General features: G+C 50.4%; 1 protein-coding gene across 5 annotated transcripts; it reads right to left on the bottom strand.

Moving 5' to 3' along the window:
• Positions 1 to 655: 655 nt before the first annotated feature.
• On the bottom strand, positions 656 to 19,892 carry Patz1 (POZ/BTB and AT hook containing zinc finger 1). 5 transcript variants are annotated; one of them, XM_028758215.1, is made up of 5 exons: positions 17,892 to 19,892; positions 16,478 to 16,541; positions 10,532 to 10,703; positions 3,466 to 3,603; positions 656 to 2,112 (listed from the first exon to the last, which is right to left on the bottom strand). In XM_028758215.1, the coding sequence occupies exons 1-5, from the start codon at positions 19,160 to 19,162 to the stop codon at positions 1,694 to 1,696; spliced, it is 2,064 nt and encodes a 687-aa protein (XP_028614048.1). In that variant the 5' UTR covers positions 19,163 to 19,892; the 3' UTR covers positions 656 to 1,693. The 5 variants fall into 5 exon arrangements, with proteins under 5 accessions (XP_028614048.1, XP_028614045.1, XP_028614044.1 ...); XM_028758212.1 differs by having other exon boundaries at positions 3,466 to 3,538; XM_028758211.1 differs by lacking the exon at positions 3,466 to 3,603.
• Positions 19,893 to 25,575: the final 5,683 nt, after the last annotated feature.

Here is a 25,575-nt window from a genome sequence, read left to right as displayed (position 1 = left end):
CACTCCAGAAATAATTCCTTCTCCCTGCCATGTCCCTCCATAGCAGATGACTGCCTTGAGTCCCCTCCCAAGCCCTTGCTGCACACCTTCCTGGACCACCCTACCTACTGTGGTCTCCTGCTATCACTGATCCACCACTTTTGCTGTCTTTCCTCTTGTATTTCTCTCTCTCTTTTTTTTTTTTTTCGATACAGGGTTTCTCTGTGTAGCCCTGGCTGTCCTGGAACTCACTCTGTAGACCAGGCTGGCCTCGAACTCAGAGATCCGCCTGCCTCTGCCTCCCAAGTGCTGGGATTAAAGGCGTGCGCCACCACTACCCAGCTCCTCTTGTATTTCTGAATCCAGAAGCCACATTCAAATCTGCTTGTTAACTCTTTCTCCAATTAAGTCCAAGGGCTATTTTGTTCATTACAGACCTGAAGCTTACCTGGTACACAGCAGTGAGAATATGGGCTGAGTATTTGTTGAGTTAATGAATCCTGGAACTTAAGTCTTGTGGTGGAAACATCTTACCCAGTGTTCTGCCAGGTGCAGTGGAGAAGAAACAAGGTCTCTCTGGAACCGATCACTGCCCCTTCTGGGCAGTGGGTACAGACTGCTGATTCCAGGTCCCAAAGACACAGTTGAAAAACTGGACTCAGGGGAGCAGGCAGAGTTATCGTACTAATGTTTTTAATACAGTCTGATCAGGTCAGTTCACATCACAAGGTCAACCTGGGCTTGCTCGCGTGTAACAATCAAGGTACACAACGTCTCTACCTGAGGTTATCCCACTTTCCTGGCTCCCAATACCACTGAACCCTCTTCCTGATCAGACCAGAATTTTTTTTAAAATTTTGCATAAAACTATTTCTTCCATAGACTTCAAACAACTAGCCAAGTTAATTATGGTACACCTAAACAAAGTTTAATACTAACCCTAACGTGTGACTGCGGTTTACAAAGAGCTCTGTGTCACCTGGGGTAGCTTTCAGTAGCAATTCCCTACAACCGGTCCTAAAAATAACAATAAGAAGAATTAGAGAATCAAAACCCAACAGCAAGTTGAATGGTTAAATCAAGTAAGAACTGGAATTTGGGGGCAGAGGTGTCCTTAGTAGATGAGCTTGCCCTGGCAGTGAAATGTTAGCTTCCAGCAGCTCGGGAAGACCAGGGCCAACCTCAGAGGACACTTGTCCTATGGTCCATGGCATGCTGTAGGTTTCTGGCTTCCTTAAAAATAGTTGGCCTTAAGAGGGTGGAGACCCTACTTAACTTCATTTTGAGGACAGAGGAAGGGGGGTGAGGAATGAAAGAAGTGGGAGGGACCAAATCTACCGAGCAAGGCCCGAGAGTTGGGGTTAGGAACACCAATAACTGAGCACCAGAAATTCTGGCTTCAGAACACTAGAGAAACCAGGACTGGCGCTGCCTCAGAGGCCTATGTAGTGCTTTCTGCCCTTGTCCCATACTGGGTCTCTCAGGTATTTCTACAGAGAGTATCAGATGAGAATCTATTTCTAAGACCACAGCGGGGTGGGATAATGGAGGAAGGGAGGGAGAGAGGGAGGGAGGGAGGGAGGGAGGGGGCAGGGAGGGGGTTAAAAATGAATAAAACTCTCTCAGCTACAGAACCCAAAGATATCACTTCCCTCCGCATTCACAGCATTGCTCAGCAGTCCCCAGCGGCTGTTCTGTGGGGACACAGCATATCTCACTTCCCTTCAGGCCCCATGGGCTGCTGGTCCACCTCAGGATCCACTAAAGATGATGCAAACGCTGACTGAACAATCTGAAATCCAAAGGACTCAAGAAGAGACATGTTCTGCTGGGGAGAGAAAGGTGAACCAAGGGCAGGCCCCAGGTCCCCCAAGGGACCCCCAAGGGCACGGACATGCACCTTCTGGATATGTTTGTTCAAGTAGGACTTAGAACGGAAGAAGCTCCCACATTCAGGGCATGGGTACTTCTTCTCCCCGTCAGACTCTATTTTGTTTTTAGGTACTGCCATGTCGCAGGAGAAAGAGCCGTTGGCACTCTGTTTCTCTGGCGTCTTCAGGTCACTGGCATCTGAGAGGTCACCATAGGAATCAGAGCTCTCAATCAGATCCTGATGTGAGCATTTCTGGCCTTCTATGAAAAAAACAAAACAAAACAGGGAAGAGATGAGGCCAGGCATTAAGAGCTATCCTCTCCTGGAGGGGCCACAAGAGGCCAGCTCACAGGCCCTGGAGGGCCAACCCTGGCCAGTCACTAACCTGGCAGAACCCATGGAGGTTTGGTTGGTCTGATTACGGCATGGAATGCCTGTAGGGGCAGGATGACAGTGCCCTGGGGTCACCAGCCTCCCTCACTATAAACTCTTCATGCAGATGTATGTGTAGAATTCACCATCACCTCAGCCTGTTCAAGGAAGGGAGGCCAAGAGGGGATCCCCTCTACTTCCGTCCAGAACGACTCAGAGATCCCCAATTCTTAGGTGCTTCCAGAGGTGCCTCCGGGAGTAAAACTGTTCTGATTATGATGAGCAGGTGTCAGTGGCTTGTCCCTGCACTAGACCAGTGGCTACCTTCACAAAGCAGGCAGAACTAGAACCATGAGTTCCTCTACTCAGCTAGACCCTACTGATGGCTCACAGAGCAACCAATGCTTATACAAGGCCTACCTTTCCACGTCTGCAAAGACCTTTCCAGGGCCACACAGCCAAAGTACACAGATGAAAAGCAACTCCGAACAAGTTTGTCAGCTGGGTAGCCCACCTAGATCAAGACATGGCCCTTACTGCCCTACCTTGCCTGGCCCACACTGGGGTCTACTACCAACTACCAGCTTCCTGCCTGGGTCCAGAGAGCCATGCCAAGATGGGAGGTCTGTGATGGGAGCATGGAGCATGCCATCTCTACCATCTGCCATGCCCCTGGCAAAAAGGCAACAACAACAGGACACCCCCAAACAACATGAGCCAACAAGTTAACAGTGAACCTGGAAACTCTTGTCACACCAATTCCAAATCAGAGGCAATCAGGTAGCTCACTTACTGCCATGCATCTCACAAATGCAGCCACTGTGGCAACCAACCATCAATATCATAGAAAAAGCCAGCCATTGGCTCCCACCCACCCACAAGATCAACCAAGGAGAAAGCATTGAGCAACAGGTCCACACTGCCCTACAGGGCAATAGGCAGTATCTAGGCCCAGAGTAACTGGTCATGCAGTGCTCCTCTTCCTGCCCTAGGGCGACCCTGTAGGGCTCCAATCAATGGGGGCTGGCCAAGAGGAAGGAAGGAAAGAAGGCTGGGGAAGAGGAGGCAGGCTGGATCAGCAGTACCCTAAAACCTCACTCGATGTCCTGGAGTGAGATCCCCGTGGCAAACTTTGTCCTTCCTAGAGAGCATTGCAATTCTCACCTCCCCACCACCCGGCCCAGCGCCCCCACAACACAGTCTGCGCAGAGAAGCAAGGTGCAGAGCAAGGGGTCGCTTGCCTTTGTTGCCATAGGTCCTGGCGCAGTGGAACGCTGCTCCCCCATTCAGGATGGGCTCCTGGTGCCTGGAGACCTGGGGAAGGGGAACACCGTGGTGGGTTTTAACATGGACCTTTAAGTAGGAGGCAGAGGAGAAACCTAAACAAGACAAAAGGAGATGAGATCCCACAGCCAGCAAGAGATAGCTCTCTGCTCCCCATGCCTTTTCTTTGGCAGCTCTGGCTAGCATTCCCTGGTCAGCTGCACCTGGAAGGGGTTCTCTCCTTGGCTCAAAAGCATCTGCAATCATCACATGAGGCCACGAGGTTCAGGATGGAGAGCGCCACTGTCCATGAGTCAGCTTCTCTGTAAAGGCTACATTGAAGGGCCCAGGCCAGCCAGCTTGGCTTGCTTGGTGCCTCAGTACCAGGTGGTTTGAGTAGATGTCCCACAGGCCCATGTCAGCTGCAGAGACCATGACTAGAAATGTGGTCAGACAAGTATATGGGACTCCAGCCAAGCAGAAGCCTGCTTATAATGTAAAGGGAAACCAGACGGAGACAAATGAAGTCCCCAAGGAACGATTCTGGGGTCCCCTTTTCTTCTACCTGTTGGAGCACGCTCTAGTTTAACTTTTCCGTCTTCAGAACAATGATTTAAGAGCTGATTCCACCTTTTGAAGAACGGAGGAAGCGAGTTACAGGTCATGGTCATTCCTTATCCATGGTGGTCTTTTCAGTTTGGTTTTGGAAAATCCAACAAGTACACCCAGAATGATCTCTCGCCATCTTGCTTTGGTCAGTTTAAGGCAGAAGTATCTCAAGCTGGAAGATCAGATCTTGGGCCAATTTCCACAAATGTCACAAGCCCTTTGGAGGATGACAGCCACAAAACCATGCAATAAAATGACTTGTTTCACAAGAAAGAGGTGTGCCACTGAATCCCACCATAGTCAAGGGTCAGAAAGTATCTTTAGCAGGAACCAAAGCGTTTTAATATAAGGCCCATTTGGGGTGTCAGTGCCCTAATCTTGTTCCTTTAATCCACTCCAGATCTGTCCAGCACATTCCTCAGGCACTTGGGACTTCCGTTTAAGTTTGTTTTATTACATGTATTTATTTAGGAGGTGGAGGTCTGATGATAATTTGTCAAAGTTGGTTCTCTCCTACCACGAGTCTCCAGCAATAAACTCAGGTCTTCAGTGTTGGTGGCAAGTGCCTTTACCCACTGAGCTATCCTGCTGCTCACCCCCTGTTCCCTTTTAAAACTACAGCCACAATGAGATCCTCCTACTAAAGTTCAGAGGGGGAAACGTGTTGTGTGATTTCTCCACAAAACTTTTTTAAACAGTGTGAACTGCAGGGTGGTGCATGCCAGCACTCGGGAGGCAGAGGCAGCTGGGTCTCTCTGATCTACAGAGTGAGTCCCAGGACAGTCAGGGTTACACAGAGAAAACCTGTCTCAACAAATAAGCAAACAAACCAAAGTGTGAGTTGCTAAAGTATTCATACATTCATTCATTTTTTGGTTATTGTTTCTGTTTTTAATAAGATAGTTTTTAATCACAGCCTCCGTGGCCTAGGCTTTTCTGAGGCATGGCATTCTCCCACGCTGGCTCCCTAAGCACAGTAATGTCACAAAAGGTTCACTCTTTTTTTTCTTTTTCTTTTTTTCTTTTTTTTTTTTTTTTTTTGGTTTTTCAAGACAGGGTTTCTCTGTGTAGCCCTGGCTGTCCTGGAACTCACTCTGTAGACCAGGCTGGCCTCGAACTCAGAAATCCGCCTGTCTCTGCCTCCCAAGTGCTGGGATTAAAGGTGTGCGCCACCACTGCCCGGCTAAGGTTTTCTTCTCCTTCTCATTCTCCTCCACCTCCTTCTCCTTTTTTATTTTATTTTATTTTTTTACAGTTTTTCCAGACAGGGTTTCTCCGTGTATTCTTGGTTCTCCTGGAACTCATTCTGTAGACTAGCCTGACTGGGAACTCAGAGATCCATCTGTCTCTTCCTGCACCACCACTGCCCGGCTCAAAGTTTCACTCTTAAATGCTGATGGTGTACTAGAACCCAACATGTTACACTAAGTAGTCTACAGAGTTCCCCAAACAGTCTACCCATTGTAAACTAGTATCATACCCATTCTGCCAATGAATAGAGAAAAGGCTTAATGTGGTAAAGTAATTTTCATGCATATTACGTGTAACTTATATGGCCACCAACCAGCAGAACCTGACCTCACTCCAGGAGCCCTAGAAATACAAGCTATCAGAATTTGGCCCTTAACCACTGGTCTCTTGAATGGATCTGTGTCTTTACTCAGGGCTATAAAAATATCCTCTGGGACAGTTGCTTACATACCTTTGCAGCTAAGCCTGCCCACTTTTCTGGGTTCTAACTCAAAACAGTATAACTTTTTAGTTCCTTTCTATCACTTTTTTCAGATTTGACATTCATTCCTAATTTAAAAGGCAAGACCTTTCTCCTCTTCTGTATCTCTCTTCTCCCAGCAGCTACTGAGACTTACAGCTTGTTTTCCTCTGTAATGGCTGTTCTTGATTGTCAGCCTGGCTACCTCTGGAATTAACTAAAACCCAAGTGGCTGGGTACACCTGTGAGAGATTTTTTTTTTTTTTGGCTTAACTAAATAATTTGAAGTGGGAATGAATTAAATAATTTTAATCTGGATCTTTTGAGGTGGGAAGATACAATTTTAATCTGGGCCACACCTTTGGCTAGCAGCCTGTAGAAAGAAGGACGCTCTCTCTCTGCCTGCTTGCTCTCACTCTCCATGGCAAGTCCACGTCTCCATGGCAGTAGAGCCTACTTTTTTGGGATTCTGTTGTATACTGAAGATCAACTGAACATTCAGCCACGTGGACTGACTGCGTCTTGTTCTTGGACCTTCGGCTGGCAGACAACTTGTTGGACTCGCTGGACCACAGCTGTAAAGCATTCTATAAAATCCCCTTTCCTGTATCTACTCATTCACATTCTATCAGCTCTGTTCCTCTAGAGAACTGGACTAATATGCTCTGATATTTTTCTTTCAAACTCGAATAAAATTGCCCTTGAGCTTCAAAACAAACAACAAAAAAGTCCTCCGGACTTGTATGATGTTTATTATCACCACTACTGTGTGGTAATAAATGTGTTAAGATAGGCTGCCAGCGAACAGCCTGAGGATGCAGGTGGTGGTAGTGGTCCCAGAGGCAAACTGGGGTCAAGAAAGCATTTCCTTTCTAACACAGCTACCTCAAAGATGATCTGGATCTGGTGCTGGCTCTCTAGCCTGCTGGGGACGCTGGCCTGGGCTGTACTTAAGTGTTTGGCTTGGGGCCAGACACTGGAGGACAGACATTCCTCAGAAGCAGGTTGCAGTCAGGAATGGCAAGGCTAAGGGGAAGAGGAGGCTCTTAGCCCTTTAAACACAAGCCAACGAGGCACAGTGGCCCCAGAAACCCACACAAGACCTCAGAACTTTGTGAGGATACAATGCTGCCACTTCCCAAGGGAATTTTCCTTTGGTTTTCATTCCTTTGGGGTCTCTGAAGCAGTATGAAGCCCTTCTCATGGCATGCCAGGGCAAGTCCATTACAATCAAAGTGAATGAGGAAAAAAAGCACCAGGAATTACTATAGTCACTCTGTGTAGGAAGAGCTATCTACCTCCAAAATACAGCAGATATGCGATAAAAACACCCTGCATAGTCCTAAAAATCATCTAAGGAAAATATAGCTGAATCCACCTGACTTTCCTCTGTGGGAAATTGTACTATCTATAGCAAATTCACTTGGCAAGTGGCAGGAGCCGATCCACAGCTGCCACTTAAAGCCTACAGCTTAAACACTGCAGCTTGGCAAGTCAAGTGTTGGGACGACATAGAAGCTGAGTTTCTGATCTCACCCACCCACTCTCTGACCAAGAGGCAGCTTGATGTAGGGCCTCCATGATGTGATGATGGAAGCTGAGGAAAGCATTGTGCCCACATCAGCAGGTCCCACCCTCTACAAAAATGAAGTTTGTTAAAGCCAAAAGTCACTGATTTCAGTTGTATTTTCTTGTCTGGTGTCCCTGCAATTCACATTCTAGTCCTTGTCCAAGCAGAGACTGGGGACTACTTTTTCTGTGTCCAAACCCCAAAGGGGTCAAATCCACCAGTGCATTTAAGACTGTGCCAATATAAGAGAAAGGCATAGCAAGCACTACCTTGCTACTGTGCAGTCACCTGACAGGAAGAAGTTTCCTTTGTGTGCTTTTGGTTGTTGATGTTTTGTTTTATGATTGAAGGTCCTGGCTGGCCTGGTACTTGCTATTTAGCCCAGGCAAGACTTGAATTCATAAGAATACTGACTCCGCCTTCCAACTGCCACAGGAATAGGCCACTAGGCTTGACCTTTTCTCCTCTGTGACAAGGTCCCATCTTGTGCAGCCTTGGTTGGCTTCGAATTTGAGCTGTCTTTTTTTTGTTTTGTTTTCTGTTTTGTTTTTCGAGACAGGGTTTCTCTGTGTGTCTCTGGCTGTCCTGGAACTCACTCTGTAGACCAGGCTGTCCTTAAACTCAGAGATCCCACTGTCTCTGCCTCCCAAGTGCCGGGATTAAAGGTGTGCGCCGCCACCACCTGGCTTTGAGCTGTCTTCTTGCCTTAGTCTCCCAAATGTAAAGACTACAAGCAAGAGGGCAGCTCTGAGGCCAGCCTGGGCTTTATGGCAAGGCTGGAAAGACGGCTCAGTGGTTAAGAGCACTCCTCTGTAAAAGCACCCAGGTTTGGTTCCCAGCACCTATATCACGGCTCACGACCACCTGTAACTCCAGTACTAGGCGATCCAATGACTTCCATGGGTTTCTGCATGCACATGGTACACATACATACACTCACACAAACACACATATATACATAAAATTAAAGAATAAATATTAAAAAGTATTAACAGTATTATTGGGATTGCAAGCTTTCAGAAGACACTTGTAAGACATCTGATTCTGTCTTAGCTGAGACTGCAGGGCAGTGCCTGGGACTGAACATAAAGTGTTTGACATACCAGGCAGGTGCTCCACCCCAGTTCCCAGAACATTCATTTATTTAAGCCTGAGAGCCTCAGTGGCACAGGGCAAAGCACCCTCATCCTCTTCCAGAAGAAAAGCCTTCCTTCCATCCTCTTGTTGGTTTTGTTGGCATCTGTGTGCTGCTGTTGCTATCTGGTATTTCTGTGGAAGAATGAGTCAGATGTAGCATCTACCTTTTCCTCTTCCCACAAAGGCTACAGTCCTCCTCTCCTCCGAGTGCCCAGTTTGAGTTAGACTTGTATGAATGGATCTTCCAGAGTGGACTGTGCTTTAGCCAGGCATCCCCACAGTCTTGGTGGGCTCTGGTTTTATTCTTTTGAATTCCACACCCTGGTCACATGGCTTGTGGCTGTTGTTCAAGGCTTCTTTGCAGATCTTGAGGAAAACTATATTGTGATGGACTAACTTCCTGCTGCCCTCACTGAGTTTCCTCACAGCTCTGAGGCTGCTGTCCTGTATCAGTTCCTTCTTGTCCTATTCGATCATCTGGACAGGACTGTCTGGTTTTGGGGTTTTTTTAATTTTTTATTTATTTATTTTTGACTTTCTAGTTTAATCATGAACACCCTTCACCATTTTTAGCAGCTCTCAGCTCTGCCCACCAAGCCAGTTCTGAAACTGGTAACTTTACAGGAAAGTTGACAAAGTCCTGCTGATGGCGTACTGTTAGAAAGTTTAGAGTTACTTGGGAGTAGTCTCTGGAAGCCAGGTTAGGAAGAAGCAAGGTAAGAAGCCAGCTTTTTAAGCTGGAGCATCCCCAGTGGAAGCTGTTCCTCCCACAACACTCCGTGACCTCACCACCCCACCGCTGGCTCCTGGAGGGAAACAGAGAAGCAGTGGAAGCCGCTTTTGTGCTTGCAGTGCCAGCAGGTTTCCTGGTGAACAAGCATCAATAATCAGTGGCCAACAAGGCAAATCTGAGGTGGGTGTGTGTAGTCTCTGAACAGCACCTGGTTCCAAGACTCTAATAAAACCATCCATCCAGCATGAGTGCCTCCATCAAGAACTTTGGGAGCCATGGAGACAGCACTGTCCAAACCACACAATCATTGAGCATTACCAAACCATTTTACCATTTCACAATATAAGGAGAAGCTTCCCAAATGTGCAACTCTGTGGATCCAGAGAACTCTCAGCCACCTCCTCTTGGGGTCCTCATGAGATGGAAAGGGGGAGGGTCTAATCACTTTTAAGAGAAGAAGAAACAAGGCAAGGAGAGCCCAAAGCTACATAAACGGGCTGGAACTAAACCCTGAGGCTCCTGACTCCTGATTCGATGCTCAACCTGTTAAGTCATAGACTAGACTTAGAAAAACACACAAGAGTGCCCCAGGATAACAACAAGCCACATGCCCAACTGGCCAAAGCAAGCATAGAAGGAAGCCAAAGAAGCAGTCTCTGGCTCACAATACAGCCGCCCCCAACCTCCTAAGCACAGACACTGTGCTTGCAAACAAACTCTTAGCACTTCCAACAGCCGACTCAACCCAGCAGACCCTTGGACACGCTGGAGTTCACCCAACACAAAACTGCACCCACGGCTAGACACTCAGTAGGCCAGCCTTAGCCTCAAGCACACTGCCCTGCCCAACAAGCTGCCCGACTCAGAACTGTTCACTTCTGCCTCTCCTCAAGGCCACAAGCTACTTGGAATCTCTTTTAAACATTTATACTAGAAAGTTTTTGTCTCTTGTTCATCTCCAGAGCCAGCCTCTTTGCCAGTGAGTGGGCTAGCAGGATCCTTTTATTGCCAATTCAGGCCAACGACTCCCAGCCAAGCCCTGTTCAGTTTATCTGTGAACTCATGCATCCTGCCTCTTGAGCAGGTGTATCTGACCCCGAGCTTGGGAGTCATGTGAGTCTCTCCTTGCTCCCAACATTAAGTCTCTTGGAAAGGAAGAGGTTTCAAAGGACAAGCTGAGTGATGTGGTCAAAATCCAGGGGAGGATATTTCTCATTCAGTAGAGGGTGGGCTCCCCACAAGATCAGGCCCATCCTCTGAAGTGAGGAAACAGTGGGAAATTACCTCGGTTACAGATACTGCAGAAATTGCTGGGCCCCTCGCTGTGCTTCTTCAGGTGGTCTGCCATGTACGCTGCCCGCAAGTACTTTCCACACACCTGGCAGGGCACCTTGTCTTCATGACAGGCCAGGTGGGAGCGCAGGCGGTCTCGGGTAGCAAAGGAGGCATTGCAGGTCTGAGTGCAGAAAGGAGAACAGCATGAGGAACAAGCCTGTGGAATCAGTCCCTTTAGAAAGCTGGACAGGTCAGTATGGCTCTACTCACAAGGCCAAGTGGCTGCCTTTCCTTCCCACAGTGTCTTCTCATGGGATATCTGAGTTGGAATTATTGGTTCTTTACCACAGGCAAGCTCAAAACATTGCTGGCTAAGGCCTATGCACTTCTACTGACTGAAGAGTTAAGTATTTATTCATTTCCCCCCTTAGCCTCTAGGTTTTTGAGACAAGGTCTCACGCAACCCAGGCTAAGCTGACTCTTACGTAACTGAACTCGCTGTTGAACTGCAGCTCCCTTTGCAGAGTGCCAGAGTCACAGGTGCTCACCTCCACTGCTATCCACTCTCGACCACAAAGCACTGGCCGTGGGAGCACTTACAGCACGTAAGCCAGGCTTCCTGTCCTCCACCTCAGCGTCCCCTTACTGCCTTATACAAAGAATCCAATGTATCCATTTCATTCAGATATGACATTCGTGTTGGTCACAGGGAAACGAAAAAGGCAGGACAAAGGTAACACTTCCTAATATTCTTGTAATGTTAATAAAACAGCAACTTATGAAATAAAGGAACGTTGGTTCTGCTGAGGTGAGAATGGAGAAAGCAGACTGCAGGCCTCAGAGCATCCGTGCGGTGTTATGGTGGAGAAGTGGTGAGGACAACCACAGGGCCCGCCTACAGCACTGAACAGGTGCTGAGCACAGACTGAGACATTTGTCTTGTGTAGTTCATCCAGAGCAGCCCCCCAAGGGAGGCTCTCGCCTCTAGGACCGTGGAACCACTGAAAGGCACCAACTTGCGGACAGGTCCGAGGACGAAGGTCTAGCTCCCTAGCCATTATCTCTTCCCCAACATGTCTTCCTCTGCTGGGGCACGCAAAGGCTGTGGTGCCTTGGGGAACACAGAACGTCACAAAGGCCTTGAAAAAAGGCAGACCCAGTGGCTTTCGAGCTATTTTAGTTCCAAAGGAAGCCTCAGGGGCTAACGTCTAACTGGACATTTTCTCTTCTGTATGTGCTCTCTGCTTTAGGACTCTTCTGAGGGGGAAGAGGGGCCATTCCACTAACTTGCTAGAATGGAGCTGCCTGTTTCCTGGTTAGAAGTGGATCTTGATAACCTGAAATCTCAGGGTGAGTAGTGTCAGAACACCATCAACAAGCACGCACGCACGCACGCTCGTTTATCTCACTGTCTGGGCAAAGCACAGGGTCGACAGCAGTGCTGTGAAGGTAGGCCAGTTTGCCTCAACCCCAGATTGTGCAGCACAAGCCTGCCCGTTCCCCACAGTCACGGTAAACAGTACTGACTTAAAGAAGACAACTCATCTCAGTGAAACTCTGTTTTTATGCTTTTTGTTTAATCTTGTAACATAGGAAGCTTAACTTTGGAAAGTGAACTTGCCCAAGACACAGGACTCAGGTACTAGAGAAAGGAGCAATCGAAACACCTGGACCAGACCAGTCTTCAAGCAGTCCTCCCAGCTAAACAGAGATCTCTTTGTCTTGACCAATTTCTAGCTGGGCAGACAGATGCCCTATGAGGATGCTGTATGACTGAGTTGAGAACAGGCCTCACTCAGATCTATGCCCTTAGCATTTCTGAAGTCAATACAGGTACATCCTACAAAAGAAGGGAGTCAACCCTGATCCTGTGTACTTGGTATCCAGTTCTATCCTGGAGCAAGATAGTGCAGGCAAAGTCCAGCACCTGGGCAACCCAGAAAGTATCAGGAGGACCAAACTCAGGGATATCATCATGACACCATTTGAGAGGCCCCAGTTACAGGGAGTCTTCCACTCAGCCTGCAATCTGTAAACCATGGAAAGGGCTTCCATAAACACCTTGGGAGACCGTGAACATGCTCATTTACCCAAGGACAAGAGCAGCTCTGCCAATGATCTACCCTAACCTTGTAGCTATGAGTGGGGGTGGGTTTTTTTTTGTTTGTTTGTTTTTTTGAGACAAGGTCTTACCATATAGCCCTGGCTGTCCAGGGCTATAACTCACTCTGTAGACCAAGCCGCCCTTGAACTCAAAAGATCTACCTGCCTCTGCCTACTGAGTGCTGGAATTAGAGGTAGGCACCACCTCAACCACCAAAAAAGTTTAAAGCCTCAGAACTCTAAGAAACTGACATGAGGGGCTGGAGAGATGGCTCAGTGGTTAAGGGCACTGACTGCTCTTCCAGAGGTCCTGAGTTCGATTCCCAGCAACCACATGGTGGCTCACAACCATCTATAATGGAATCCAATGCCCTCTTCTGGTGTGTCTGAAGACAGCTACAGTGTACTCATCATATATAAAATAAATAAGTAAAATCTTCTTAAAAAAAAAAAAAAAAAAAAAAGAAACTGACATGAACCAGGTGAAATACTTAGGACTGTCCTCCCTTTTCCAGAGAGAGGAAGCCCGAGACATGAAAGGCTCCTTGCTTCTTTTACCAACCACTTGGGATCTTTCTTACAAAGGCTTTGCCCTGTCATACTTTGGTACCCAAGATAATGGACAGCCAACCCTCCATTATCCCCAACTGGATTAAATATTTGGGGATTAACTAAGCAAAATTAAAATCGCAGATGCAGCTGGTGTCCCCTACCCTGTCCTCCACTGATTCTCTCTTAAGGAACCCAAAGCAAACATAATTAGGAATGCCAATCTTCTGCTGGGATAAAGAAGCCACAACAGAAATGACCACCTTTGTCACAAAGCCAACCTAAAGTAGTTGTTGGCATCCCTGCTCACCTAATCCTGTGACTGGAGTCCCCAGGTTTCTCTGTGTTTAAGTCCAAGTCTGAACTTCAACCAGAACGTCAGACAACACAGAGCACAAAAGAGGCTGGTCACACGACTCAGAAGAGAGAGAGGCTGAGGGAGACCGACCTTAAAGAGGACAGCCAGAACCTGAGTCCCATCCTATAGACAGGGAGTAAACAGAAGGGCCTTGAAAGGAAGCCAGCCAGTGGCACAGTATGACTGCCTGTTGGCTTGAAGTGCCTACTGTGCCCACAGCCAAGGCTCACAGTCTGCTGCTCTTAGGAGGATAGTAACACTACTTGCTACTGCTCTTCCCACATTACCTAGATAGAGCTTTCAGTCCTGAGTGGAGCCCCAAGAACACCAGCATATCCCAAGCCCAGACAGCCTTAGCCATCTGAAAGTGATAGGAAGCCTCCTGCAGCCAGGAAAAAATCTAAGGGCAACACATGAAAGTCTGGTTCCACTGGCTTTACCACCTTTGTGTACCCTCAACTCACCCTTATCTAACCAGCCTCAGACATGGGGCCACCAGAAGCAATGGGAGATGGCTAAGACACTCCAGTCTCTCAGCTCTGGCTAAATTCCAGGCCCAGTCAAAGGTTGGGGCATGTAGACCAGGCAAGGGAGATTCAAGCCTGAGTCCCTGCCCTTTACTTTTCCATCCATCTGAGTAACTGGCCCCTTTGATCCTCTGTGGCTAAAGAGGTCCCTGAACTTTAACCAAGCCTGCAGTGTGACAGCCAGCAAACCCCTTGCTGGGTCCTCTTTAGAAGGTTCTGGCTACAGGGTCAGGTCTGTGAGACTGTGTGCTGAAGGGCAGGGGCAGGGCAGGAGCTGGCTCATACACCAAGGGACAACGATGCCAGTTGTCACAACAGACCAAGGACAAAACACACAAAGCCTCAAATGTTAGAATGAAAACTTTTATCATCAATCCTGATCTCCAGGCAGTCTGCAGGGGCTAAGGGGACACACCAAGGGGCCCTGGGGAGTGTCTACCAGTTCTGTCAGCCCCTAAAGCCATGTATCACAATACAAAGCTACAGGTTAGTTTAGTTCTGAGCAGACCAGCTAAAAAAAAAAAAAACAGAAAACAAAAAACCCTCAGCCATGAGAACTCACTAGTCAGAACTGAAAGCAGGCCCTTGTGAGACGGGAAGAGTTCAGCTGCATAGCCAAACCTAGTTGAAGCTGTACCTGCGGCTTCTCTGGAGGTGGGGTGACTCGCCCCCCAAGTAGGAGGAGGGTGACCAGGAACCCCAGTCAGTGTGAAAAGTGAGGCCAGGGGAAGGGACACAAAAGCTGGGGCTTACCAACCTAGAACTCCTAACTTCTAGATTCCCCAAACTAGGAGACCGCTGGCTGCCCTGGTGAGGTAGGGGAGGGGAGACTAGCATTCAGAAGAGAATGTGGAGCCTACGAGGAGCCTTCAGAAAGGCAGTCCTTCCTACCACTACTTGAGAGCTTTGACCTGGGAAAAATGTCAGGACATCTGGGAGGATCTGGGAGTGGTGGGCAGGAACCATCTTGGTAGCTAGCCTCTGCCAAAAGCAGGGGTCTCCAGCAACCACCATTCGCCTCCATCTCTCCAGAAGGACCCAGGCTAGCCTACAGGCCACTGAGTAAAAGCCCGGCTGCCCTCAGGGGTTGTCCAACCCTGTCTCAGGTATCCTGGTGGGGCTGAGCAGAAGAGGGCATTGCTGGAGTGTGCTGGACTCAGGTTTTCAAGGGCTGGGAAGGACTTTTTTAGAGAGAGGGGAAAGGCGGTATCAGGAACTGAATGGGACGACCTCCACAAAGCAGGCTGGGCAAAGTCCCATGATGGCAGGTCGCTAGGAAGAGGTTCCAGGGGTGGCAGGCCGCTGTTGCTCCCAACCCACACCTGGAAAAAGGGCAGAGAGTGCAGGTTACCCCCCCAGGCCACCGGGCACACCCCCACTGCCCTCTGGGTTTCTCATATCCTGTCTGGGGCTGCTCAGCACACTACTGGCAGTCAGACTGTGCTCTGTGACCACAGAGATCAGAGATGGAGAGGCAGAAAGCAGCAAGGCAGAGGCAGACCCCAGCAGCCTTATCTGGAGTCGGTATCCTTGGGAGAGGCTGCCTGGCTGAGCGTCTGTGAACAGTGCTTACCCCTAGACCCTGGAGCTCTGTGCTGCTGTGCACATCCAGTCCTCCCTATGCTCTCCAGAACCCACCCTTGCCAGCAGGTTAGGAGAAGCAGGTATCCCCTGTCAGGAGGCTGTAGGATAGCTCATGACACTGCCTTGACATCAGTTGAAGGCACTTGCCACAGCAAAAGGGAGGTAACCAAGAAGACAGTGCTGTACTTTGCATCACACTGAAATAAATGCTCAGAGGCCAAGAGAGAAAATTCATTTTCTAGGTGCCATCAGAAACCCCAGAGAAAGTTTAAGCAGACAGGAGAAAATCCAGTCCAGCCTTCCCTACATGATTCCACTGGAAGAGAATGCCTTGCCTTGCTCTTGCTGTTTGTGTTGGAGATGGGACCACCCTCTCTCTGCCTACAGCCTCTTCTCCTGCCATGCTTTCTCACTGAAGGAACCCACCGGTTCCCCCCACTCAGCTCAAACCAGGGCAAGGGTTGTTGGCTGGGCCACCAGAAGCCCTTTTGAAACCCCTACAGTTCATACAAATTATTGGGAATCAGCAGCCAGGTCCAGCAAGGTGTCAGATCCACTAGGACAACACTTGTGTAGTGTAGCCCACCAGCCAAGAAGCCCACAAATGCCAGGACAGGAAAGCTAAGCAACAGAATGGAGGCAAAGTCTGTGGAGACTAGAAACAAGTGACCAAAAAAAAGAGGCTTGTAGCCCTGGGGAAGCAAAGGAGGCTGAGGGTGGGACAAAGGAGGAGGGACAGGGCGACAAGAGTGGGGTGTGCAAAGCAGTGCTCAGGCCAAGGCCGGGAGGACAGCAGCATTCTTCCACCCAGCTATACCCTGGCCCAGTCCCTACCTGACACTTGTGAGGTCGCTCAGAAGTGTGCACCTGCTTGATATGTCCGTTCAAGTGATCTGGCCTGGAAAAGAGATCCACAGACTTTAAAAACAAGACATCAAAAAAGATGGGCCAAACTTGGCCAGTCTCCCTCCACCCCAGCAAGACAAAGACAAAGTCACCACCCAGCTCTAGCTCCAGGGGCCCAAGCATCTAGGCCATTCCCCCCCACCTTGGGGGGGGGGGAGAGGAAGCAAATGTTTCCCTCTGATCTAGCTAACCCCACCCCACCCCACCCCCAGTAGAAATTCAATGATTCCTAGGACCTGAGGCAGCAGCTTTAGAATGACACAGGGATGCCTTGGCCAGCCTTTCAGGGAGGGGTGGGTGTGGGACTCATTGTCCAGACTAAAGCCCCTTAGAAGCATTGCGTTCCCCTCCCCCAGTCTCTCCCGCCACAGCAGCCAATGAATGCCACCCGGATGGAATTCAGTCCCCAGAGGCCAGAGATGGAGCTTTAAGTCCCCAGCTGGACTGGCAAGCCAGATGCCAGCCAGAGCAGGTGGGCAGGGGCTGTCTGACCGGTAAGACAGGTTCCTAGTTGGGGCCTCTCTGAGGGAATTCTGTCCCTAAGCTCTCACACATACAAGATCCTTGGGATTTCAGTTAAAACCAGCCTTTTATTCGACATTCTCAAACCAGGAGAAAAACAAAAACAAAACCAGCCCTCTGCTCCCAGGCAAGTCCTCAGTTCAAAGAAGGCTCACTAAAAGTTGAAAAGAAGGTCTGTCCTGAGAACAGATGGAGGACCTGTGGGTCCACTGGATTCTGGAGCCACCAGGTCAGGGCGCATCAGATTCCAGTATTACTATTGCAAAACAGCCCTGCGTAGCCGGCTTTTATGCCTCTCAAACCTAGGGTCACATGAGGGGCAAAACTAGAACCTACTGCTGCAGGCCGGCCTGCTCAAACTGGTGGAGGATCTGGGCCTCGGGAGTGTGAGGAGTCCCAGACATACTTGTTCAGTTCCTCCCTCTGAAGCCATTCAGGCGGGGAAAGTCGAGGGAGGAGCCCAGCCTCCCGCCCCCAGAGGGGGCCCCACGCCTGGTGCCGGAAACACAAAGGGAACCAGGGGAGAAGAATGGGGAGGCCCAGTGGCTCTGGCCTAAGGAATCTGGCCCCTTCCTACAGGCCCCCAGGAGGGTGAAGATAGTAGAGCACCCTGGTGCCGGAGAAGTTGCCTGAAGGCATAGATGCAGTTCTTGGCCACACCATTTCAAAGCCCAAGGATCTTAAAACACTTAAACATGGTATGCTCTATTAAGGTCCAGTGACCCTCTACCCCCACATCCCTAGATCCTGGCAAAGATCTCTCTCGAGACAGAACTAAGATAATACACAGCAGGGAATTGGGGGAGGGTGCCATCCTCACCTGGAGAAACCTTTCCCACAGCTCTGGCAGATGTACGGTTTGCCCACTGACCCATCATGGGACCTCACATGGTACGACATGCGGTCTTTTCTCTTGAACCGCAGACCACACACCGGGCACGAGTACGGCTTCTCCCCAGAGTGGGACAGCTTATGCCGGTTGAGATGGTATACGTCACGAAAAATCTTGCCACAGATCTCACAAGCCACCTGCTTCCTGGTCCTGCTCCTTTTTCTGGGGCCGTCGGGGTCCTCTGAGATGGGTAACCCATTCTCACCCAGCCGTGGAGGAGGAAGATCGATATAGCCCAACTGGAGGCTTGTTACGCCGTGCTGGGCCTCATGTTGCCGGAGCCGGTTGGCGTCAGTGAACACCTTCCCGCACAGGCCACACGGAAGGATGCCTGCTTCCCTCAAGCCCCCTGGAGACCCAAACATGGAGTCCAGCAGGTTGGCCTTCCTGGGGCGTCCCCGGCCTCGCTTGCCAGTCAGTGGTGGTGCACTGGATGCCACGTTGGGGAATGGAGAAGTCAGTAGTTGAGGGGATAGGGGTCCAGCCACCATGGGCAATCTGTCCACCCCAGGTAACACAGGCAGGGAAGCTTGGCCCGCAATAGCAGCACCTGTGGCCCTGGCAGCCTCCTCCTCGGGCTGCATGCTGCCAGCAATACCGTTACTGTTGGCTGCCATGGCTGCCCCGTTGGTCATGTCCAAAGGGAAGCCCAAGTCAGAAGTCCCAGGAGGGCGAAAGAGCATGATATCAGCCCGGGCAGGGGGCACCAGGATCTGCACGTTGGACTGTTTGATTACTTCCTGGCAGATCTCGATGACCGACCTCATCAGCAGGAACTTGGCGGCCGTCATAAGCTCGGGGAAGCTTTCTAGGCGCACAACGATTCGGGACGTGTAAGCGAAGTCCAGGATGTCTCCGAACACTTTGGAACTGATGGTGTGCATCTCCAGTTCGCGGCTGCCGCCAGCCCCACCGCCCGGAGCTGCCGCCGCGCCTCCCACATCAGCAGGACCGCCGTCTGCAGCTCCGCCGTCGCCTAATTGGGCGCTGAACACAGACTCGAAGTACTCGCTGCAGGCAGCCAGTACGGCACGGTGCGCCGGGAAGCTCTCATCGCCTACCCGTAGGAGGACGTCGCAAAAGCGCCCGCCGTTTTTGCGTTGTTGGTTCAGGTTGTGCAGCATCTCCGTGCTGTGTCTGCTCACCTGGTAGGTGTAGCAGCCCGACGGACCGCAAGAAGCGTCGTTGACCCGCTCCATGGTCGCTGCCCCTTCCCCACTAGCCGGGCCGGGCACCCGCCAGTCCCTAGTCCCTTCCCTTAGGCAGCAAGACGCCTTGTGCAGCGGACCACTCACACTCCCCGCACGTGCGGCCCAGGGTTCGGTAGTACTCTCAGGTGCGCCCCGCGCACACGCCCCCTGCTCTAATAAAAAGGGCTAGACCCAGCGGGGCACTGCCCCCCACATAGCCGCCCTTAACCTCCGTCGGACCCGCGCAGCACTCCCTCTCCGCCTGCCCGCCTCCCTCTGTAGGTCTACCTTCCAGGGGGTAAACGAGCGAAGAGGTGCGCCCCTCCTGCAAACGCGGCTGCCACCTCCCCTCCCGCCCGCCAGGCGGCGCCGGCGCGCAGCCAAAAGGCGCGCGCGCGCGGGGAGGAGGAGGGGGTCCGCCGCGCAAGCGCAAGCGCGCGCTCCGAGGCTTTTCCCGGGCCCGCTGGGGGCGCGCGCTGCGTCCCCTGCAAAGCGCGAGCCGGGGTGGGGGCGCCGGAGCAAAGGAAACAAAAGGCGAAGGCGAAGGCGGCGGTCGGCGCGCACGGGGGCGGTGGCGTAGGCCGGGTCTCGGAGCCCGGCGAAGGCGGCGGCTGAAGCGAACGGGTGGCTGCAGCAGGGTGGGCCCTTTCCCAAAGCCAGGCACGAGTGGCGGCGGCGCTGCGGCCCCAGGCTCCGTGCGTTCGGAACGGAGGAAAGATGGCAGCGGCTGCACTTCCTCTTGCACTTTCACCCCTGGGGGGAGGAGAAGGAGGGGGCGATACCAACAACACCCCCCCCAGCTTGCAGAAAGAAAAAAGCAGTAAGCTCGGCGTGGGGGGTCTCAGTGGCCCCGGCCCAGCACGTGCGCATCGGGCTCCCTAGCCTGGGCCGCCTAGCGCTGCAAACTTTCCAATTTCTTTGTGCCGAGCGCCCCCCCCGCACCCCGGGGGGGGAGGCACGTCCCCCATTCCCTATTTATACACCCCCCCTGCAGCTCCGCTCCCCCCGCTTCCTGCCCCCCCTCCCCACTCCCCAGCTCCGCCAATGCTAGCACAGCCTGATCCTCCGCCTCCCCACCCCGCCCGCGGGGCCGGGGGCTGCAGCCTCAGCCCCCCCCGCACCCCCCCGACCCCGACCAATACGATCTGAGCACAGAGCCAGCAAACCAGCTACAGCCGCCCCTCCGCTGCCCGCCCAGAGTGTAGGTGAACGTGCGGGAGGGGCGGCCAGAGCCTGTGGATCTGAGCCCCCCCAGCCTGCCTTACGCACCCACAGGTCGGACGGGCATCAGCACCCTGCCTAGTTCTCCTTTGATGGCCGAAATCCCTAGAAGTCGGCTGAGACCTCCCGCTCTGCAGCCCTAGGAAGGACGCGGGATCCCGACCCGACGCAGGCGGAACCTTCTGCCTGCCTCATACTGACCGAGGCAAATGCCCTGCACGCCTGGATAACTAGAGATAGGTCGTTTTCCCCACCCACCGCTACTTGGGCTTTGTGCCCCAGGGAGCGTGAAGTCGCCAGCCCGCTCAGGGAAGGGACAGTATGATGGCGATGGACAAAATCAACGGCCCCTGCATGTCCCAGCAGTTTTGTAAGAGAAAACTAGAGAATCCAGAGATCAAGAAGCCCCTTCGGTCTTCCCCAAGCCAGAAGCATGCTTAGCCCTTGCCGCCCGGCAAAATGCCGGCCACTCTGACCACGGACTGCGCGGCCAGGCCTGAGCGCTTTGTCCCTAAGACGCCCGAGGATGCTATTAGGCGAGGGTTGGACACAGGTTCGTCTGCTGGAGCTGTCGCTGAGCTATTGGTCTCAGAGCCTGTAGGAAAAGCACGTGTACGGGCGCGAAGTTCCCACAGTTGCAAGAGGAGCGAAGTACGAATTCCAAACTTTGCACGGTTCCAAACTGAGCGCTTCCATAAAATGTAGCGGTGTGAGTGGAAAAGCATTCTGGGTATTAGCATGCAAATGAACGGGACTGGCTTTCAACTCGGCTTGGGGTTCCCACCACCGTGCGCCTAGCCTCTCAGCTCACTGAAGCTTTTCCGCGTGGTACTGTAAAAAGGACCCTCGTTCAAATCCTAGACCTGAGCGTTCTCCTTATGTTTTGATGCCAGTTACTTGGCTTCTGTGAGCCAGTTTCGTAACCTGTGTCCCGGACAAAGTTGAGAATTAACCCTTCTCAGACAGTACACTCCAGACTTACTGGATAAAAATGAAGAATGAGGTTTGAGGAAAATTCTCTTAACCTAAAGGAAGATCAGTCCCCTTAAGGCTGTGTTAAAGCAGTCTAGTTACTGCTTTTAATTTCTCGGTCACAGTATTTTGGAGGCAGATTCTGGGAACTAGAAGTTCTTGTGTTCAGCTGTGCCATTGGGGGTTCCAAGGTAGATCATTTACCTAGTGTGTGCTAGGCTCCTATTCTTTCCTGGGACTGGGGAGCAGAAAGAGGAAGGTCTGCTTCCTCAGTCCTCACTGTACTTACATACATGTCCCCAGGTTAGAGAAAATGAAAAAGTGAGTGACTTGCTCAAGGCCACACTGTCAGTAGTAGAGTCGGGAATCAATCCAGCTGTGTGTTGTCCTCCCCAGGGAACCCCATTAATGGCTTCTGTGAGTCAGACACTGGATCACAATAGGGTGTGTGTAGAAAACTGGATGGTGTGTCCAGAGGGTTCACCTTGCAAAGTGGATTTCACAGGGCTCCTCACCTACAGTGCTCTGAGGAAATCGAGGGACACATATGAACCCCATTTTGCAAATGCTGATACTGGAATAAGCCTAGTGGTTCAGGATCTCACCTTAGAGAAGTGGCTGGAACCAGATGAGTAATACCAGTGCTGACCCCAGTCCAGAGTTTTATCCCACATGTCACCTTGGTGCGATTGACGATACAGGGGCCGGAGTTTTTACCGTATTCGTTTCCATCTTGCCCATCTCTTGGTCCCACAGGTACCTATTCTGTAACTTTAGGCTTCCAGGTGTGTTTTTAAAATCTCAATACTTGTCTCACACACACACACACACACACACACACACACACACACACACACACACAAAGAATGAGCAAGCTGAGGCTCTGTAGTGTTAATGGGTCCAAGAGGACACAAAAGAGTCCAAACTAGAGCCTCCAATCTTTAAAGCTGTCCTACCTGAGCATTCATCGACTGGCTTAACAAACCTGGCTAAGATAACTATGATCTTTTCCCCTTCACATCTGTCAACAGAGCCTACTGCCTCGTTCCCAGTTTCTAGGCTACACCTTGAAGAGAAACAGCTCACAATCCTGAGTCTGCCTCCTGCTGCTGGTCTGTTGGACCTTCTTCTGTTGCCATGGAAACTGTGTACCTCAGTCTTGGCTCAGAACCAGATGGTTAGCAAACTGAAGAGCGTCGTGGTTGTCTCTCAAGCTGGGAGAAGCTGTCAAGGTCGTCCATCCATTCATTAGATTGGTATTGATTGAGCACCTACTAAGCACCAGACTTTGTTTTATTTTGTAGGGGTTTTAGAGGCTGGAGAGTACAGTAGTAAACAAACTGGACTTCAGACCTTGCCGTCAAGAATTCCAAAGCCCAGAGAGGCAGACCGACAAGACAAAAAATAAAGACACAAAAAAATTCTTCCTGCTTCTCTGGCCAATCTAAGTTCCCCTTCCCATGGAGCGCCTCTCCTGGACCATCCTTGGCAAAAACCCAGACCCATGTAAAGCTCCTTCAGCTTTTACAGCTTCCTCCCTCTTGCTAATTATTTTTCCTGACTATAAAAACCATAGGAATTTTAGAAAATATATGAAAGCAACAAGAAAAATAAGAGCCTGTGATTTCACCACCAAGAGTTAAATGCTACTAACATTTCCTTTGAGGCTTTTCTACACCTGTACTAGTTTCCTTTTGTTATCCTCCCCCCACCCCCTCTTTCTCTGTGTAGCCTTGGAACTCACTATTTAGACTAGGCTAACCTCAAACTCACAGAGCCTGCCTCTGCTTCCCCAGTGCCAGGATTAAAGGTCTGTGCCACCACACTCAGCCTCGCTCTAGTTTTTTAAAATTTTTTATTTCTTCATATATAATTTATCTTGATCACATCTAATCATTTCTACCCCAACCCCCCATACTTTCCCCTCTCACTTTCATATCTTTTTAAATATTTATTTTTATGTATATGAGTACACTGTAGTTGTCTTCAGACACACCAGAAGATGGTATCAGATCCCATTACAGATGGTTGTGAGCCACCATGTGGTTGCTGGGAATTGAACTCAGGACTTCTGGAAGAGCAGTCGGTGCTCTTTACTGCCGAGCCATCTCTCCAGCCCCCTTCATATTTTTTTTTATTTTTTATTTATTTTTTTTTTTGTTTGTTTGTTTTTTGTTTTTCAAGACAGGGTTTCTCTGTGTAGCCCTGGCTGTCCTGGAACTCACTCTGTAGACCAGGCTGGCCTCGAACTCAGAAATCCGCCTGTCTCTGCCTCCCAAGTGCTGGGATTAAAGGCGTACGCCACCACCGCCCGGCTCATATTTTTTTTTAAATAACTGTCTTACGGTTTCTATTGCTACACAAAGCATCTTGACCAAGAAGCAATCTAGGAAGGAAGGGGTTTATTCAGTTTACACTTTCACATTGCTGTTCATCACCAAAGGAAGTCAGGATAGGAACTCACACAGGGCAGGAACCTAGAAGCAGGAGCTGATGCAGAGGTCATGGAGGGGTGCTGCTTACTGGCTTGCTTCCTCTAGCTTGCTCAGCCTGCTTTCTTACAAAACCTAGGACCACCAGCCCAGGGATAGCACTTCTCAGAATGTGACTCCCCCAGCCCCCACACTTTCTCACTACTAATTGATTTCATGAAGGCATCTTCTCAAGGGAGGCTCCTTTCTCTGATAACTCCAGCTTGAGTCAAGTTAACATACAAGCCAGCCAGTACAGTAACTCACTGAGTCCAGTTGGTGCTGTCTGTGCCCACCGGAGCATTGACAGTCTAGCAGTGACTACAACTTCAAAGAGAAATGAGGCCTTCTGCCCCGGCAGCCATTAGCTTTCACTCATGCCTCAGTAAGTGATGGAACTCTTCCATCCCTGCCTGGTGATGACTAGCTCGATCTCCAGGTAACCATAACTGCTGTGGGTTCCTGCTGGAGGCGACCCCAGTCCTGTCCTGTAGACAACATGTGACAGCACTCCTCCCACTTAAAAAAACAAGGCTGGGCCAGGCGGTGGTGGCGCACGCCTTTGATCCCAGCACTTGGGAGGCAGAGGCAGGTGGATTTCTGAGTTCGAGGCCAGCCTGGTCTACAGAGTGACTTCCAGGACAGCCAGGGCTACACAGAGAAACCCTGTCTTGAAAAATCAAAACAACAAAACAAAACAACAAAACAAAACAAACAAAAAAAAAACCAAGGCTGGGCTTTAGCTCATAGCCGGATACCTCCACCCCCACACACCTCCAGTGAATAACTAGGATAACAGCTCCATCCACCAATTCCAAGGTTTTCCTAATTTTTTTTAGTATTTTTCTCTATGTATTATTTTACAATCATGTCTCAAAAATGTATTGTATGGACTGGCATAATATCTCAGCAGAAAAAAAATGTGCTTTCTGCTAAGCCTGAGGGCCCGAGTTGACTCCCCGGGGACCAACGTGGTAGAGGGATAGAGGTAACTCTCAAAGGATGTCCTTTGGCTTTTGTAACCTCCTCATACACAAGTAGATAAATTAAACTTTTAAATGTATTTTCTGCATGGTGTGGTGGCACATATCTATAGGCTCAGCACTTAGGAATCAGAGGCAGGAGGACTGCCCACAAGTTCAAGGCCAGCCTGCTTTACATACCTGAGTACCAGGTCCACCAGGGCTACATATTGAGACCTTGTCTAAAACAAAACATTTTTTAAAATACCAAACAATGTTTTCCCAGCACCTTCCAAAGTTCCACAAGGACAAAGCCTAGGCACTGATAATAACAGCCAAGATGTTGGCTACCTGAGGTACTGAAGCCATGCACGCCTTTGTTACTCTCGACAACGAGCCTAAGAGGTACCTACTCCAATGATTCCCATTTTACAGACTGAAGACTGGGCAATTGAGAAAGCTGCTCACACACCCTGGGCCCCTCCTGAGGTTCACTGAGGACAGCTGGGGTGTGAGGAGAAGCACAGAGCTGAGGCATCAGGAAGCCAAGGCTCTGAAAAGCTGCCTCTCGAGTTACAGCAGCAAGAAGAGCACTCGGGTGGAAATGGAGCGCAAACAGGCTGACCCACGCTGTACGTGCAAGTTGCAGCTTTCCTCTTGCTGACAATAGAGATTTGGGTAAAAGATGCCTTTTCATTTAGTCCTCTCATTGGGGTAGACTCATTGCCACCTTTTTATCATTTGTAGAAGTTGTTTCAGACAGGGTCTCTCCAGGCAGCCCAAAATGGCCTCAAAA

This window comes from Grammomys surdaster, unplaced genomic scaffold (genome assembly GCF_004785775.1).
Source record: "Grammomys surdaster isolate TR1022 unplaced genomic scaffold, NIH_TR_1.0 126187, whole genome shotgun sequence".
Classification (NCBI taxonomy): Eukaryota; Metazoa; Chordata; class Mammalia; order Rodentia; family Muridae; genus Grammomys; species Grammomys surdaster.
The sequence above is the reverse complement of the archived record's forward strand: the minus strand, read 5'-3'. Positions and strand labels throughout refer to the sequence as shown.

Bases quoted from the DNA above. Each gene is read 5' to 3' on its own strand.
- Patz1 (XM_028758215.1), bottom strand. From the start codon at position 19,162: ATGGAGCGGGTCAACGACGCTTCTTGCGGTCCGTCGGGCTGCTACACC. The intron at 3,604-10,531 runs GTAATTTCCCAC...TGTCTTGTTTAG, and splicing joins CTGCAGTATCTGTAACCGAG to GTTTCTCCTCTGCCTCCTAC. The intron at 2,113-3,465 runs GCAAGCGACCCC...TTTTTTTCATAG, and splicing joins CAGGACCTATGGCAACAAAG to AAGGCCAGAAATGCTCACAT.